Source organism: Salvia miltiorrhiza, chromosome 1 (assembly GCF_028751815.1).
Source record: "Salvia miltiorrhiza cultivar Shanhuang (shh) chromosome 1, IMPLAD_Smil_shh, whole genome shotgun sequence".
In the NCBI taxonomy this organism is placed as follows: Eukaryota; Viridiplantae; Streptophyta; class Magnoliopsida; order Lamiales; family Lamiaceae; genus Salvia; species Salvia miltiorrhiza.
The window spans coordinates 34,123,799-34,140,850 of NC_080387.1; the positions used below are offsets into that span (position 1 = coordinate 34,123,799).

Here is a 17,052-nt window from a genome sequence, read left to right on the forward strand (position 1 = left end):
CACAAAATTCTAGAGAAGATGATAGTGACAACGTTCAATTGAATTGGAAAAGAGGATGGCGACGACAGAGAAAATCGAAGAAGACGATGCGACGATGGTGATGACGAGAGCAAAAGTAGACCAAGAAAGAGCAAGTTGTTGAAGAGAAAGAGAAGAGAGAGAGAGAGAGAGAGTTTGAGAAAGAAAAATGAAGAGAGGTGTGTTTTGTACAACAAATTTCAGCAATAACTTGTCCAAGATATTGAGAGTTGGCTAAAAATTAATCAAATTAATTATAAAATTAGGATTTTATTAGAGAAAAATGACAAAAATATGTATATTTTTTTAGAGAGTAAGAGAATATTTAGTTTCTTAATGAATATATTTTTTTTATACTTGTTTGTAATTAGATTTCTACATATATAAAATTTTATAAATTTTGATATCGCATGGATACAAGAAATTTTTAAGAAGTCGACCCAGATTTTAGAATATAAATCGGTCTTAGCTAGGGCTGTATACGAACCGAGCCGAGCCGAATACCTCCAGGCTCGGGCTCGGTTCGTGAAGATTTGGTTCGGCTCGAGCTGGAATTCGAGCCTAAAAATGAGCTCGAGCTCGGCTCGCTTATATAATACCAAGCTCGAGTTTGGTTCGAATTCGACTCGTTAATTATTCGTTTATCTCGAGCTCGAGCTCGGCTCGTTAATTATTCGTTTATCTCGAGCTCAGTTCGAATTATTTATATATTAAGGTTTCATTAAAAAAATATATATATATTTGTTCATATATTACTAGACTATTTATGAATCATAATTTATAATTTATTTTTAACAAATAGATAATTTATCAAGTTAGTAGTAATTTTTTTTTAATTATGAGTATTATTTTCATTATTTAAAAAATATTTAACAAATAAAATATATAAAATTATTATTTAATGAACCTATTCGCGAGCCTATTCGCGAACATATTCGTGAACCTATTCGCAAACATATTCGCGAGCCTATTCGCGAATAGGCTCGCGAATAGGTTCGAGCCGAACATGCATAGGCTCGAGTTCGGCTCGATAATTTTATCGAGCTCGGATTCGGGCTCGAGTTCGACTCGTTTAGAAAACGAACGAATTTCGAACGAGTTTTTTTCGAACCGAGCCTTGAATAGTTCTCGAGCGGCTTGGTTCGTTTATACCCCTAGTCTTAGCCCGTAGGTGGTATGCGTCCACATGAAGTACCACCAACCACCCGACACACCTTTACTTACAGCATATACATACAAGCTTGGCCCCACCCACCACCGGGTGACGACACAATCCCATTTCCCCTCTTTACTTTTTCCACTTCAATGTTCTAATTGACAACCAAGAACCATCTGCAGAAAATACAGTGTAACCAAAAACAAGCCAGCTGAATAAATAAATCAGTTCATGATTCCCACGTCTTCTTCCTTTTTCTTTACCATTCCTTCAATCCAACTCCACTCACTCCACTCAGCACAAAATTATTAAATAAAATTATAATTCTTGAAAATTCCCTCCAAACTCAGCCCCAATTCCAACCAAGACCAAATCTTTCTTTAATTCAATCCCACCACTTGTAGATTCTCCAAGAACCGCAAGCACCCAATTTCTCGAATAAAAAAGTTTCCCGAGAAGAAAAGAATAGAGGGTTTGTGGAAAGATCCCATTTTTGGTTGATCCGTTCAACTCTTGTTGCAAATGACAGAGGTGCTCCACTCCCCCTCTTCCTCCTCCCCCACTTCAATATCCACGCCCACCCACAATGCCACGTTGTTTCACCAGACTGAGTCATATGAGGAGGGATTTGCTGACGAGTTAGAGAGAGAGGTGGAAGAGATTAGAGTGAGGGAGGAGAGAGAGAAAGACAGGAGAGATCAACTGTCTCTTCTAGCACTCTTGCTGACCCTCTTTAGGAAGAGGTTTCGGCTGGCTTGCAAGACGGATAGAGACAATTTTCCTAGCGGCGGTGGTGGGGTTATGGAGATAGGTTGGCCTACCGATGTGCAGCATGTTAATCATGTCACATTTGATAGGTTTGATGGGTTCTTGGGTTTGCCTGTTGAGTTTGAGCCTGAGGTTCCAAGGAGGGCTCCTAGCGCTAGGTACATTCTTCATTTTCTTGAAATCGAAAATATGGATAATCTTTTCTTATCTTGATGTTTGGGTTCTATGTGATATGATGGGGTTCTTTGTGTTCTTGAATCTGAATAATGTGGATTTTGCAGCTATGTTTTGTCGGTGTGTGTGTGATGATCTTTTCTTATCCTGATGTTTTGGTACTAGCTATATGGATAGGATATGATAGGGTTCTTCGTTTTCTTGAATCCTATAATGTGGATGTTCGAGTTATTGTTTGTCCCAAGGTGTGATAATCGCCTCTTATCTCGAATCTGGATGTTTGGTTCTATATGATATGATGATGGTTCTTCATTTTCTTGAATCCTATAATGTGGATTTTCAAGTTATGCTTTGTGTCGAGCTGTGGTAATCGTCTCTATCTTGAATCTTGATGTTTGGTTCGATGATACAATAAGGTTCTTTTAGTTCTTGATCTCTGGTTTATCATGGATGTTAGATGGGAGGTTGCTTTGTTGAATTTCTCCTGTGAAATTGTATCATAAAATTGGACCACATCGAATGCTAGTATTTTAGGCTTGTGGTTGTAATATTGGTGAAAAAGTGAACACATTGAATGTTAGTATTTGTAGGCTTATGTTTATAATATTGGTGAAAAAGAGAATTTGTTTCTTCTCTGCAACGAGTTTGGTTTTGGGTTCCGAGTTGTGATTTCATGAAATTTTATTTAATTGATTTCCTTGGTAAATCAGTGTATTGTCGTGTAGTATTCTTCTAGTCTTGGAACTATTGATGTGATCTGGTATGACTGTACGTTCGAGCAATTAGATCTCATTTATTTCTAAACTACCTAATGAGATTATTGGTTTGACCTATTTAAGGCAATTCTGTTGTGTGACTGTTTCCATCTCAATAAGTATGGTTGAATTGGACAATGTAGTTGGAACAGATAAATTTCTCATATGAATAAATCCTCATAATGTAGCTCAATAAATGTGCCTACAGCAATAGATTAGATAATATCAAATTTATAATGAATTAGATTTGATGTATCATGCGCCATTAACTATTGTAGAATATGGAATTTGAGCTACCTATGTAACTGCGTTTGGAGATATTTATGATCTCATTGCACGCTCGCTATTACAGCTTCTCGTCATTCTTCCTGTCGCCTTCTGTTGCATTTCTACATATTAGAGAACTTCTCTGCCTATGTAAAAAGAAGAAAAGCCGAACAAAATCAGTTATTGTTGTTGTTGTTGTTGTTGTCGTCGTCGTTGTACTTTATCTTAGTTCCACTTTTAGACAAGCGACTGCTTTTGTGAAACTCCACGCTTAATGAATTTTCTTGTTTGGAAAAATCCATGGACAGTGCCACTGTTTTTGGAGTTTCTACCGAATCAATGCAGCTGTCTTATGATCCACGAGGCAACAGCATTCCGACCATCCTCCTGCTTTTGCAGAGACATATGTATTCCCAAGGTGGCTTGCAGGTGTGTCGTTGCGTTTTGGTTTATGGTTCTATCTATTATGCAAACGATTGTCCTTCTTTCTTACTGGTCAAATTTGATGTACATATTTGCAGGCTGAAGGAATTTTCAGAATAACGGCGGGAAACAGCCAAGAGGAGTATGTTAGGGACCAATTAAATCGAGGAGTTATCCCCGAAGGCATCGACGTGCACTGTTTGGCTGGCCTGATCAAGGTAACTAACTTCACCTAGAACAAGATGCCTCTTTATAGATTTTGTTTCTTCAGTTCTCGTTGTTTGGCGAAGAAGAATTATCTTTCATGAATAGTAATGCATGAGAAAACTAGAAATGTTGAAAATTCTCATCATAATATCACGGGGCTTTTACTTTGCATTTTGATAAAATGAATGATTGAGTACTTTTATCCTCAAGAGTAGGATTACTTCAATCCCACCCTTTTGATGAGATAAGAATCAAACAAAACTAGCTTAAATGATAAAAATAATCAAGGGCCTTAGGATATCCTAAAGTTTCAATCCAACAAAGTATACAAGTGATTAGCCTTACTATTTTTATCTATCAAGGCTAATCCTTCAAAGTAAACGCCCCCTCATAGTATAATGAAACTGTCGTGTTGTAGAATGAAATGTTACTTTCTGGCTCGTGTACGCATATATTATTAGCACATGCTTTGTCTATTCCGATCCGTGTAGGCTTGGTTTCGAGAACTACCCCGTGGGGTATTGGATTCTCTCTCTCCCGAGCAAGTGATGCAATGCCAGTCGGAAGAGGCCTGCGATGAACTAGTCAGTCTTCTACCCCCGACCGAAGCTGCTCTGTTGGATTGGGCGATCAACCTAATGGCCGACGTCGTCCAAGAGGAACATCGGAACAAGATGAACGCACGCAACATCGCCATGGTGTTTGCTCCCAACATGACTCAGGTGACTTCATGCTGATTTTCTTATACGCGTGATATGTCAACTAGCACAAGAACTTGTGTCTGATGAGTCAAGATTCGTCTAAATTCATATCCGGTGGCATATTTGTAATATTATTGGTGTTTGATAGTATTTGGATATGGATATACACTACACTAACTCATTGATACTGCCATATGTTGCAAAATCGATGGATTAGTGTAGTACATGTACATGTCTGATAGAAGTTCCCTTTGTTTCCGATTTGTTTGTGTCCTTCGTCATCCTAATATTCTTCGTGTTTCTCGAGCAGATGGCCGATCCATTGACTGCACTGATGTACGCTGTACAAGTAATGAACTTCCTCAAGACTCTAATTGAGAAGACTCTACGAGAAAGAGGCGATCGTATCATCCAGCAGGCCTCCACGCTCCGCATGGAGCCTTCTGACGACGATGGCCATCGGACCTGCTCACAGGTCCGCCACGAAAACCGTCCCGAGCCATATGAAGAGACGAGGCAGGCCTTTATTGCGGAGGATCCCCGTACAAAGAGCGGTCACGGATCAAACCAAGTCGGAAACACGACCGATGAGGACTATTTCAGCTACTCGACGTCTACTGAAGAATCCGATGGAAGCGAGTCTTGTGAAACTCCTGCTCAAGAACACAAAGCAAGAGCAGCAAACGTCGTTGAGAACCTGTTGGAGGAGAAGAAGACAAGCAACTCATCCGAATCAAGGCAGGACGTCCAGCAGCAAGCCGCAGACGCTGCAGCCACCAAAATCGAGTACCTGAGCAACCTGAGCCGGATAAATTCGATGACTGAGCGATGCGAAGCGTGGCGTTGAACGAAAAAGGTCCACGCTTTCATCACTTAGCTTCTGATTGTGAGTTTATGTGTGTGTTTATCTATTTACTGTTGTGCCCTTTGGTTTCCACTTGATTCTAAGCGCCATGTATGTATTGTTAGAAGAGAAAAGATTTGTTTTAATTGCAAATGAGATGTATGGCAATGGCAGGACCACAATTACAGACTGTGTGTAATTGGTGTCGATTTGCGAGCAATCGACATCTCCCATTTGCTTTAACATGACAAATATTGAATATTGAGTGGGTTTGGTTCCATCATTTTCCAAAAATATATGGAACAATCAAGAAGGATCATCCGCGAATATTCCCAATGTTTTCTCCAAGAAGAAGAGATCTTTTTTCATCACAGAACATGCAAATCTTGTGCAGATTTTGATGCAGTTTGAGGTCACCTCACCTGAAACTGACCCTCTTTAGGCTTAGTTTAAAACATGCCAAACTTGGAAATTTTACAGCAACATCATCAGATGGTAATGTTGTGTAGGGCTTATCTTCCTCTGCCAATCACCATCTTTCTAACCTCATGCCATTAGGACAACTTTCAACAAATTCTTGAATCATTGTTGGGAGGTTAGTTACGTTTATATGTATATAGGGTTGGGTTACATAAGAAATAAGAACCAAATGCAACCACTAAATAAATTAGATTGAATGGACGTGAAATTTGTGATTCATTATGTTTATAGAAAGTAGTCGTTTACGTGCATATGAATACGTTATAGTCTCATAAATTAAGTAGTATCGATGATCTTAATCGATTCTAAAGGCGAATTTATTTTTACTGAAGGATGAAAAAAAGATAAGGTGGGGATGAAGAATTTTATAAGTTGAGACCACCAAAAAATCAGAAAAAGGCGTAATAACCACCCATCCTATTTCCACTGTCGAAAGCAGCTTTCCCCCAATAAATAGTCCCCCATTTTCCCCTCACTTTATCAGCAGCAATCTCGTGCACATTTCACTGCTCAAATCTCACACTCGTGTATGTATAGTTGTTGATCATAGCAAAACAGAGAGAGAAATTGAAGGCCAAATATGGCAGCCTGCGGTGGCATAGAACACATCTTCGAGAAGCCATTGTCGGAAGCTCCGAACTTTCTAGAAGCCCTGTCGCCATGGAAGCACATGAAAGCCTTGAACATCGATGACGACTCTTCCTTGACAGAAATGTTCGGCGAATTGCATTTCAAGGAAAATCACAGCAACCCTTGTCTCTCTCCTTCACCAGCATCCAGTCTAGAGAGAGACAAGGGCTACTACCAGAGAAAGCGCAGCTCCTCCGACAGCCTCTCCCTCTGCACGGAGGGGCTGGGCTTCGAGAGCTTCGACGATGTGGAGGAGACATCGTCGGGCCTCTGCCATGGAGATGGAGACGGAGATGGAGAGAGGACTGCTGTTGCGAGGAATCAACGGAGCTCGGCGAGGGAGGCGGCGTTGCAGTTGCAGTTCCCGCCCCCGATTTCGTGCATAGGGCGGAGCGGGAAGCCGTGGGTGTGCTTCAAGGCGTATAGGGAAGATGGGAGGTTCATTCTCAAGGAAATTCGGATTCCCACACAGGAATTCTTGCATGCATGCCGCCACGACGGCCGCCTCCAGCTGCGCTTCGTCCACTCCGACGACCACCAAGATGTTGACGATTGCAACTAGCTACACAAATTTCATTTTCTTTTTTCTTTTCTCTGTATACTTTCTTTAAATAAATTAAGAAGATGGTGTATAATTAATCTTAAAAATATGCACTACAGATTGAAATTTGACTGATCTTTTTGCATTTTGCATTTAATTTTGAACGAGGGCCTCCCCTGAAATTGGATCCTCTACTGAACTCGATATACAATCATTTCTATGTTAATAATTTTACATGAAATTAAGATTGTATTAAATACCATACTACTTGTGTTGAAATCTAAGTTTGATATAATATGGTTGAATAGCTAGCACAAAATTTGTATTTGATTAATTCAAATGATACTTATATTCGAATTTATGTTTCATATCTGGAGGCATCGGATCTCCAACACTCTGACATAAGACTTGAAATAATAATTCAAAGAGAACCCAATAGCTGCTTATTGAGGTGTACTAAAAATAGGGTCTTCTATTTTTAGCTTAATTTGCCTTTTGCTCTTACTTTACTTTAGATTTTTCATTAATCTCTATACCCATGGCTCGCCACGAATCTAATGAATATTATGTTTTAAATTCAATTTAAAAAAAATCTAACTTGATATTTATCCAGATAAAAATATCAGCAAAATATGTTTAAACTTTTCCTGCATTTAGAAAGACTGACAACTGGTTGACATGCATGATTTCAAGTTGATCTGCACTCTTTTTGAGTTTTTTGCCAGATGTTAACACTCAACCATTACAACTAGCTAGGGTTTCTGAGCATCAACCTAAAACAGTTGGAAAGGCCACAATCCATTATTAAACATGCATGATTCGGTACACGTCATCACATATAGAATTAACATGGAATCAGGATTTTAAAAAGTAGTATTATATTTATGTATTTATGATAATAGTAAAGAAAATTGTCTAGACGAATCGTTAGCGACGCTAGGTGCCTCCTTGCTTGGCATCAATCAACAATATAAATAAACACAAATTAAAATCACACAAATTAAAATCAATGTGCGTAGTTCAGCTTTGGATATGGAATTTTTATTCTGAATTAGTGTTACATTTTAAAATGAGTAAAATTTTGAAGTAGCCAAAATGAAGCATAAAACACAATTTATGGCCACACATTGAAAAAACACAAAATTTGGCCATTTTTTATTGGTTGGACGTTTTTACCCTTAATGAGGCGGATCGGATAGGATCAGGCACGCGGGTCGCGTGCCGGGTTGGGTTAGGCACTTATGGCACTATTAGTGCCATAAGTGCCAAGATTTTACTTTGATTTTATTTTGGATTTCCGTTGGCACTTATGGCACTATTAGGGCCATAAGTGCCAAAATGACTATTTTACTTGGTTTTATTTTGGATTTTCGTTGGCACTTATAGCACTATTAGTGTCATAAGTGCCATACGTGCAGCACAAATATAGAAACAACAACATCATTTAAACCCTAAATGGAACATCTAAACCCTAAATGGAACATCTAAACCCCAAATGGATAATCTAAACCCTAAATGGAATATATAAACCCTAGGGGGAAGTGTGCACTTATGGCACTAATAGTGCCATAAGTGCCATACGTGCAGCACAGATCAGATCAGATCTGTCGATGGCTGAAATCGAAGGAGGCGGAGATCAGATCTGCCGATGGAGGAGGTGGCGCAACGATCAGATCAGATCCACCGCCGCTGCCTCATCAGATCAGATCCACCGCCGGAGAAGGGGTTTTTGCTGAGGTCAATTCGGTGAGCGAGGCGAGGTATCTGAACAACGGCGGTATGCTGCCGCTGAAGCGGTTGCTGTTGTTTTGACCAGCGTGCCTTGCAAATTGGCGTGATTGAGAACTATCGCCGCCACCACTTGGCCGGCGGAATTGCCCATGAAATCGGCGGAATCGGAGCAGAAGACGCCTTTGAAGGAGCAGAGTCGTCTGAAATGGCGGTTTTCCAGATCTGGAGGGCGGCGAAGGCGACGCTGAACTGATGCGGCGAAGGAGGAAGATGAGGTCGGAGGGTTCCACCGCTGCCGTTAAACTCTAATTGGAGAGAGTTTTTTCAGAATCAAGTGGGCTAGGTCAAACAAGTAAAAAAGGTATAATAGGCATACCACCTAATTAATGGCCAAAATTTTATGTTTTAAAATTAAGGGCCAAAAATTGATTTTCATTCCTCATTATGGCCATCTGGGTGGATTGTTTCTTTTAAAATTTCATGACAAAAGGATGCTAAACTTCTCATTTTACCCTATTTCCAGAACATATTTTTGTATTTTTCTTTTTGTTTCTCTTCACTCGGTGTAAGGGTGAAAAGAGTAAAATTGTACACTTTCTTGATATTCGAACTTTGACGATCGATAATATTTATCGAGAGACGCTATAAAAAGTGTATGACATACACAGATCAAGTGTAGCATTTACAAAACAATAAATCTATGCAGCCACATTGTGGCCACCCACACACTAATATAATAAGAATAATTTTGATTTATTTAATTTATTTTTTTAAATAAAAATAGGATTTAGTTATTTTATTATATTCTCTATATTGTACTTATTTTTTTAATTTTTTTTTTGCATTTTTTATTTTAATTTATTTTTTAATAAAAATAAAAAAGTTACCAAAAAATTGCAAAAAAATTACTATAATGTAGAGAATATGATAAAATGACTAAATCTTATTTTTATTTTAAAAAATATGTTAAATAAATTAAATTATTTTCTACTTAAATAAATTGTGGGCAGCCACAATGTGGCTGTTTAGCATTACTCTTTACAAAACTCAATTTATTTTTATTTTTATCTTTTTCCCGTAAAATCACTAACTCTATGGGTAATTTTGCTCTACAAAAAAATGTTGGAGCAATTGAAGTGGACCAGATCCCATGATTAGGTCGAAGCACAGAATATTGGAACAATTATAGGCTACCTTTAGCAAGCAAGGCAAGACATCCAATTGTTATTGATCAATATCATTTTCAAAATCTCACAAAATCTAATGATGCATATATATTCCATGGGACAAGAGATAGAGGGATAAAATGCCTTTTTCCTTTTAGATAATTGATTCAGTGAGGGCTGAAATTGTGAGGCCATTCATCTTCCAAGTGGATGGGGAATTCACCCACTTTTCGCAAGCAGGTGATGTGCATCTATTCCATCACAAGATAAGACACCGCACTAATCATATGAATGTAGATATTTTGCTTTCTCTTTTTGTAGGTTTTTTTATCTTTTCTTTCTCCATGAAAAAATAATCAACCCTTCAGATAATCAAGTTCAAATAGTGACAAAGTTCATTAGTATTTTTTCCCATTTTTTCAGTGTACTATTTTTTACGGTAGATGATGTCATTAGATTTTTCATCAAATCTTGATATATTTAATTAGTTCCATCACAAAAATATCTAGATGGCTGTAAGAAGAAAAAAAATTACTCCCTCGGCCACAAAAAATATAGCACTTTTACCATTTTCGGTGTCCATAAAAATTATGATACTTTCCATTTCAAGATATGATTCCACTACTTTTTCTTATCTTTTATCCTTACAATTTACAAAAACCCCTTATTTACAATTTTTTTTTTATCTTTAATTCAATCTCAACCTCTCATTTCAAATTTTGATGAAATATTTCTCCATTACATAAAAATCATCATCAATTTTCTTAAAACATGTGCTCACCATCAAAAATATCATATTTTTGGTGGATGATTAGCCACCTAAATATCATGATTAGGGATGTCAATCTAGCCCAAAACCCGTGGGCTGGCCCGATTAACCCATCGTCCGAGAGGATTAGGGTTGAATATTTTCAACCCAATAAAAGTTCCAACCCGATTAGCCCGGGACCCGATAGGGTCGACCCGAACCCGATGGGCTAGCCCGAAACCCGAGTACTTGACATAGAATATTTAGATATAAAATAAAAAAAATGATAAAATATTATAAAATCTCATCATTTCACTTTTCTGTATTTTTGAGATGCTTTGGTTCTATGAGTTCAAACTATTGTTGGATATTTTATTATTTTTTCTTTAACAAAATTGAACATTTTATTGTTACCAACTTATTTTATATGTTATGTAATCTTGATGTTTTTTACAATATCTCATATTTTTGCATTTAATGCTTGCTATATAATTTATATCTTTAATTTCTATGTACTATATTTTATACATTATACATTAGATCATTAAAAATAACAAAATACAAATGATTATTTTATTTTTACGCCTTTAAGCCGATTAGCCCGATGGACTAGCCCGAAACCCGAACGTTTAGGGTTAAGGTTGAAGATTTATAACCCGAAAAAATCCCCAGCCCGATTAGCCCACACCCGATTAGCCCGGAACCCGATAGGGCTGGCCCGAAACCCGGTAGGTTGACCCGATTGACATCCCTAATCATGATACACATCCCAAAAAGTGGTGTCTGGATTTTGACAGATGGAATCTTCTAGAGTACTTCCTCCGTTCCAATTCAATAGGTCACAAGATTTGGACATGAATATTAATAAACGAATAATTTATAAAATAGAAGATATAAAATAATTTTGTTTGATGATATATATATATATATATATATATATATATATATATATATATAGTAGCAAAGAGAAATGAAGATATTTTTTAAATGAGAAATAAGATAATTATGTGTAGACCACAATGACATATGTTGTAAATAATGTGTTATATAAGGTTATTTGTTATATATTGATTTTTCATTTTAAGAAATAACCTACGTCCAAATAAGAAAATGTGGCCTATTGAATAATTGGGACAGGGTGAATATAACAATTAAAAAAGGCGATTAAATTTTGTTAGAAGTGACCTAGAAGGCTAGAATGTAAGGTTTTTTTTTTAAATAAATTGGGGTGTAATAAATTTTAAAAAATAAATTGTTAGAAGTATTGATATTACACCTAAATATGATGTGCATCAATAAAGTTAGCCAGATAAAACAAAGAATAGATAACAAATATATGTTGCTTTTAGGCTAAGCTATAGATTAGATCCTCTGTCCCATAATTTATTATGTATCTCCCATTTTTTATTTGTTATAAATTTTAACTACTTTTACTTCAATATTAATATATTATGTTTTAATATGATTTAAAGATAATTAACAAAGGTTCACTCATCCAATTAGGATTTATAATTAATTTTTTATATTTATTTGAATTAATAATGTATTATATGGGTTAATTAATTCAAAATTAAGATATACTCCCTCTGTCAGTGATACTTTGTTTAAGTAATCAATATTATATGGGTTAATTAATTTATTACTACTATATAATAATTTTTGTTTTTACAACAAATAATTATAAAATAAAAAGATTTAAAGTGGATCTCGTCTAGCTAAGCTATGTGTTTTTGCATTAGCATTATAGAGTCCACAAGATGGGCTTACTTTTTTTTAGCGTGCGTTTACTTTGATGGAAAATGAGAGAACAAATATATTTTCATTCATTTTTCACAACATGTTTATTATGATGAAATTTTTTCTTCGAATATGGTGGAATATTTTCTCGATCGGATAGCTCATTTGTACTCATTTTTTTTCTCCAATATTGAATATATAATATCCTAGGGTAGGGGTGTGAAAAAAAAAATTCAACATTTTTTCATCTTTTCATCTCTATTAAACATATGATAAAAAAAAAAGATACTCCATCCGTCCATCAAAGATATACCACAATTTCTTTTTTCGTCCGTCCACAAAAAATATGTCACATCCATTTTTAGTAGTAGGGTCCACACCATTTCACTCACATTTAAAGTGGGGCCCTTACTCCATTATCAATTTCACTCACATTTTATTAAAACGCGTGCCAAAAGTAAAGTGACATATCTTTGATGGACGGAGGGAGTATTATTTTCTCATTTTTTTATTCATTATTTTTCAATAAAAAATTTACAACTACATTTGATAGTAATTTTTTTTCTTATTATTTTCTCATTTTTTTTATTCATTATCTTATAGATAGTAATTTTTTTTGGATATATTTGATAAAAACTAGGAAAGAGAAATTACTTTTAAAATGAAAAATGAGATAATTATATATGGGCCACAATGATATTTGGTATAAATAATGAATTATGTGAGGATATTTTTTAGGGGTTATGGCAAAAAAATACACGAACTTTGAAAAAAGTTGCAATTTTCACGTGAACTTTTAATTAAGCCCCAAAATACATGAATTTATATTTTTGTTGCAATTTTCACCTAAGTTTGACTTTCAACGAAATTAGAGATTAATTGACAGTCGGAAATTCACTTGATGTTGGTCTAACTTCTAGTGATGATGAGTATTTAGAAGCTCGGGGGCCTACGAAAGCAAAAATTAATATATCTGACTTAATTTTGAATGTCAATTAAGCTCTAATTTCGTTGAAAGTTAAACTTAGGTGAAAATTGCAACAAAAATATAAATTCATGTATTTTGAGGCTTAATTGAAAGTTCAGGTGAAAATTGTAACTTTTTTCAAAGTTCATGTATTTTTTGGCATTAACCCTTATTTATTATATATTGATTTTTCATTTATGGAAATAACATGCTATTGAATTAATGGACATCCAAATAAAGATATATGACCAATTTTCTCTTTTGAACATGATCACATTTTCTCTTTTTAATTACAATCATTCATTTTTACACGATCCACACTCAATTCGAGCACAACCACTCATTACTACATGGTGAAACTCTCTATCTTCTATATATATACCAATCATTTTATTAAAATTCTTATCAAAGTCAAAATAGTTTACTTTTGATGGATGGAGAGGTAGTAGTAATTAATTAGCCTGCACCTCAAAGAAAAAAGAGATAAAAAAAAACCTATTTATAGCCCCTCTAACAAGGGTAAAAAAGAAAAAGAAAGGGTAGCCAAAATACAGGCTATACAGGTGAGAAGGAAATAATCAAAGTTATTCAAATTAATCTTAATTCTCACCTAATAAAAGAATACTTGACTTCTCTGAACATCGAAGTGATTAATTAATGTATTGATTGTCAAAATATATTATTAATAAAATTCTAAACTCCCCTCTTGATTGTGACTGGATCTGCTGAGTTTCTTCGTTGACCTCCCAACAGAATTAATCAATGCAAACCGAACTATTTATTCCGAAAACGTACGTCAAAGTCCAAACACTTAGCTAGTAAAAAATAAATAAAATATATTTATATATATTTCGTAACTTATCGAGTTTAGATACATACATTTAACTTGAGCAGGTTTCATGAATTCTAAGAAATAAAAAAATCGTCATTACTGGACTGCACGTTTTGATGGAGATAACACCCCTCCAACGTGCAAACGATGCACATTTTCATTCCTATAAATAGTCCAGAAATGGCAAATCCAAATATCAACCACTCCTTCCAATAATACATAAAATAGTATAAATCTTTAATTTCTAATTTTAAAAATGTCAAGTTCGAGCTTAAGCTTGATGGTAACAACAGCCTTAGTCTTGGCCGCCTTGTGCGGCCAGAGCCAGGGCGCCGCCGCCCCTCTTCAAGTAGGGTTCTATAAAGGAAAATGCGGCTCCGCCGACGTCGAGGCCGTCGTATACGGCGTCGTTAGAGCGTGGTTCGCCACCAAGGATAACACCATCGCAGCTGCTCTTCTACGCATGCAGTTTCATGACTGCTTTGTCAATGTGAGCTAATATAATTAAACATCTTCGTTTCTCTCTTACATTTTAATTTCATGTCGTTATATGTCATGTCTCATTTCAATATAATAATGTAATTGGACGTCACGAAATATAATTAACACCAAAGTATAAGATGAAATCGCATATTTATCACTTGGCAATATATATAGTAAAAAAGTGGAGTGATAAAATAGCTATATATTAGGTATTAATATAAAAAAAGATAAAAAAGTAAATTGCATTATAGTCTAATTTCATACAAATTTGTTGTTTGAAGGGGTGCGATGCATCAATTCTATTGGATGGGGGAAATAATACAGAGAAAGCAGCAATCCCCAATCTGAGCGTCCGAGGCTATGAACTCATCGATGCCGTAAAAGCTGTGGTGGAGGCCGCCTGCCCCGGCGTCGTCTCATGTGCTGACATCATCGTCATGGCAACACGAGATGCCGTCGCCCTAGTACGTTTTTTTTCTTTTATTAATTATATATATTTTCAAGTTATGTTTCATAGATAAAAATAGTAAGACTCTTCTTTAATTATTTAAATATGAATTGAAACTTTGGGATATATTAAAAATAATTATTTAAATATGAATTGAAACTTTGGGATATATTAAAAAGGTGAGACTAAAATATAAAAATACTCGATTATTTAATCATGCAAAATAATGTATATTAGATGACATCATAAATATATATATACAGAGCGAAGGAGGACGATACATGGTGCAGACGGGGCGGAGGGACGGGACAATATCCCTAGCCAAGAATGTGGATCTCCCAATTCCTTCAGTTTCTGTCTCCGATTCCATCCAAGCATTTGCAAAGAAAGGACTCACTGCCACAGACATGATCTATCTTCTAGGTACTTAATTACATCTAACGAAGATCATTACGTAATTTTTGGAGGGATAATATTAGGAAAAATGATGAACTTTTCTTTTGTATAAAATATGAGAAAAGAAAGGAGGTATTTAAAGACATAAATTTTTATTATCCCTCATTTTCACATGATAAATTTATCCATGCATCAAAGTAAACGCACCCTTAAGCTCTAAAAATGGCGACGATTGTAGGCGGCCACACTGTGGGGGTGACTCATTGCTCCCTCATCCGGAGCCGGCTCTACAACTTCGGAGGCACCGGGCAGGCGGATCCAAACATGGACGCGGCGCTGGTGGCGGCACTGAGAGCGCGATGCCCTCAGAATGCTACTATGGTAGACAACACGGTGAACCTGGACCAGAACCCCTTGAGCTCAATGGTTGTTGACAACTCCTACTACAAGCAAATAGTTAAGAAGAGAGGGATTCTGCAGATCGATCAAGACTTGGCCCTTGATCCACTTTCAAGATCAACCGTTGCAGCCATTGCTAGTGGATTCGACTTCAACGCCAGATTTGGGGAAGCCATGATCAAATTGGGCGCCGTTCAAGTCCTCACCGGCAAACAGGGCCAGATCAGGCGCTCCTGCCGCGCAATCAACAAGCCCTAGCTACACCACGCTTCTTAATTCCTTTTCATCACTTTCACTTATGACATTTCGCTTCCATTAATTCTTACCTCATTCTTTGAGATTTCTACTTTGTGTGTTTCTTTTACTATGTATGATCATGATTGGCTTCTATATATACAAACTTGTTTTGATATTGAAGATGTACGGAATAATATCTATATACTAATATAAAAAGTGTCTTGAGCTTAATTATTACATTATTTAATTTTAAAAATAATTATGTAAATTGCATATTGTATATTTAAAAAAAATATATTAATTTATATAAAAATATTGAACTTCACGAATATCAGCATATGTGTATTTCTCGAAACAGAATATTAGACATAAAAAATACATGAGAGAGTAATATTTAGATTAAATAAATACATATATCTACTACTCCAATTAATTGTGGTTGATATAGATAACCTAATCATGATCAAGCTAAAGATGATTCAAAAATAAATTCATATTTTAATATGTTACTATAGTATTCATAATTGTAATTTTTTAATTTATATATTAATGGTGCCTATATATTTAGAAAGGGAAAATGTGCAAATTGGCCCCCGAAGCAGTAGTCCCTATAGCGTATAACCCCTCTTACTCACTGTGTGTGCAACTAAACCCCTGAACTCCGAGAAAAGGGTGCAAATTCCCCCCTCTGACTAACGGCTGTTAACGACGTTAGGTCAGAGGGGGGATTTTGCACCCTTTTATCGGAGTTCAGGGGTTTAGTTGCACACACAGTGACTAAAGGGGGTTTTACGCTATAGGGGCTACTACTTCAGGGGCTAATATGCATCTTTTCCCTTTTTTAATTAACTCTCATCTCTCTCACTCAGCCCTCTTTCTCTCTCGGCCACTACACCGCCGCTAACGGTGGTTGAATCACCAAGTTGTAGGATCATCTTTTATCA

General features: G+C 36.0%; 3 protein-coding genes across 3 annotated transcripts; all 3 read left to right on the forward strand.

Annotated features, from left to right (window-relative positions):
- Positions 1-1,277: 1,277 nt before the first annotated feature.
- Positions 1,278-5,466, forward strand: LOC131021690 (rho GTPase-activating protein 5-like). The gene is made up of 5 exons (XM_057950947.1): positions 1,278-2,100; positions 3,447-3,567; positions 3,660-3,779; positions 4,260-4,490; positions 4,780-5,466. The coding sequence occupies exons 1-5, from the start codon at positions 1,697-1,699 to the stop codon at positions 5,314-5,316; spliced, it is 1,413 nt and encodes a 470-aa protein (XP_057806930.1). The 5' UTR covers positions 1,278-1,696; the 3' UTR covers positions 5,317-5,466.
- A 21-nt stretch (positions 5,467-5,487) lies between these two features.
- On the forward strand, positions 5,488-7,092 carry LOC131021693 (uncharacterized). The gene has a single exon (XM_057950962.1). It carries the CDS (start codon positions 6,374-6,376, stop codon positions 6,983-6,985), a length of 612 nt encoding a protein of 203 aa, XP_057806945.1. The 5' UTR covers positions 5,488-6,373; the 3' UTR covers positions 6,986-7,092.
- A 7,248-nt stretch (positions 7,093-14,340) lies between these two features.
- Positions 14,341-16,347, forward strand: LOC131021695 (peroxidase 60-like). The gene is made up of 4 exons (XM_057950976.1): positions 14,341-14,635; positions 14,910-15,092; positions 15,340-15,499; positions 15,711-16,347. The coding sequence occupies exons 1-4, from the start codon at positions 14,402-14,404 to the stop codon at positions 16,127-16,129; spliced, it is 996 nt and encodes a 331-aa protein (XP_057806959.1). The 5' UTR covers positions 14,341-14,401; the 3' UTR covers positions 16,130-16,347.
- Positions 16,348-17,052: the final 705 nt, after the last annotated feature.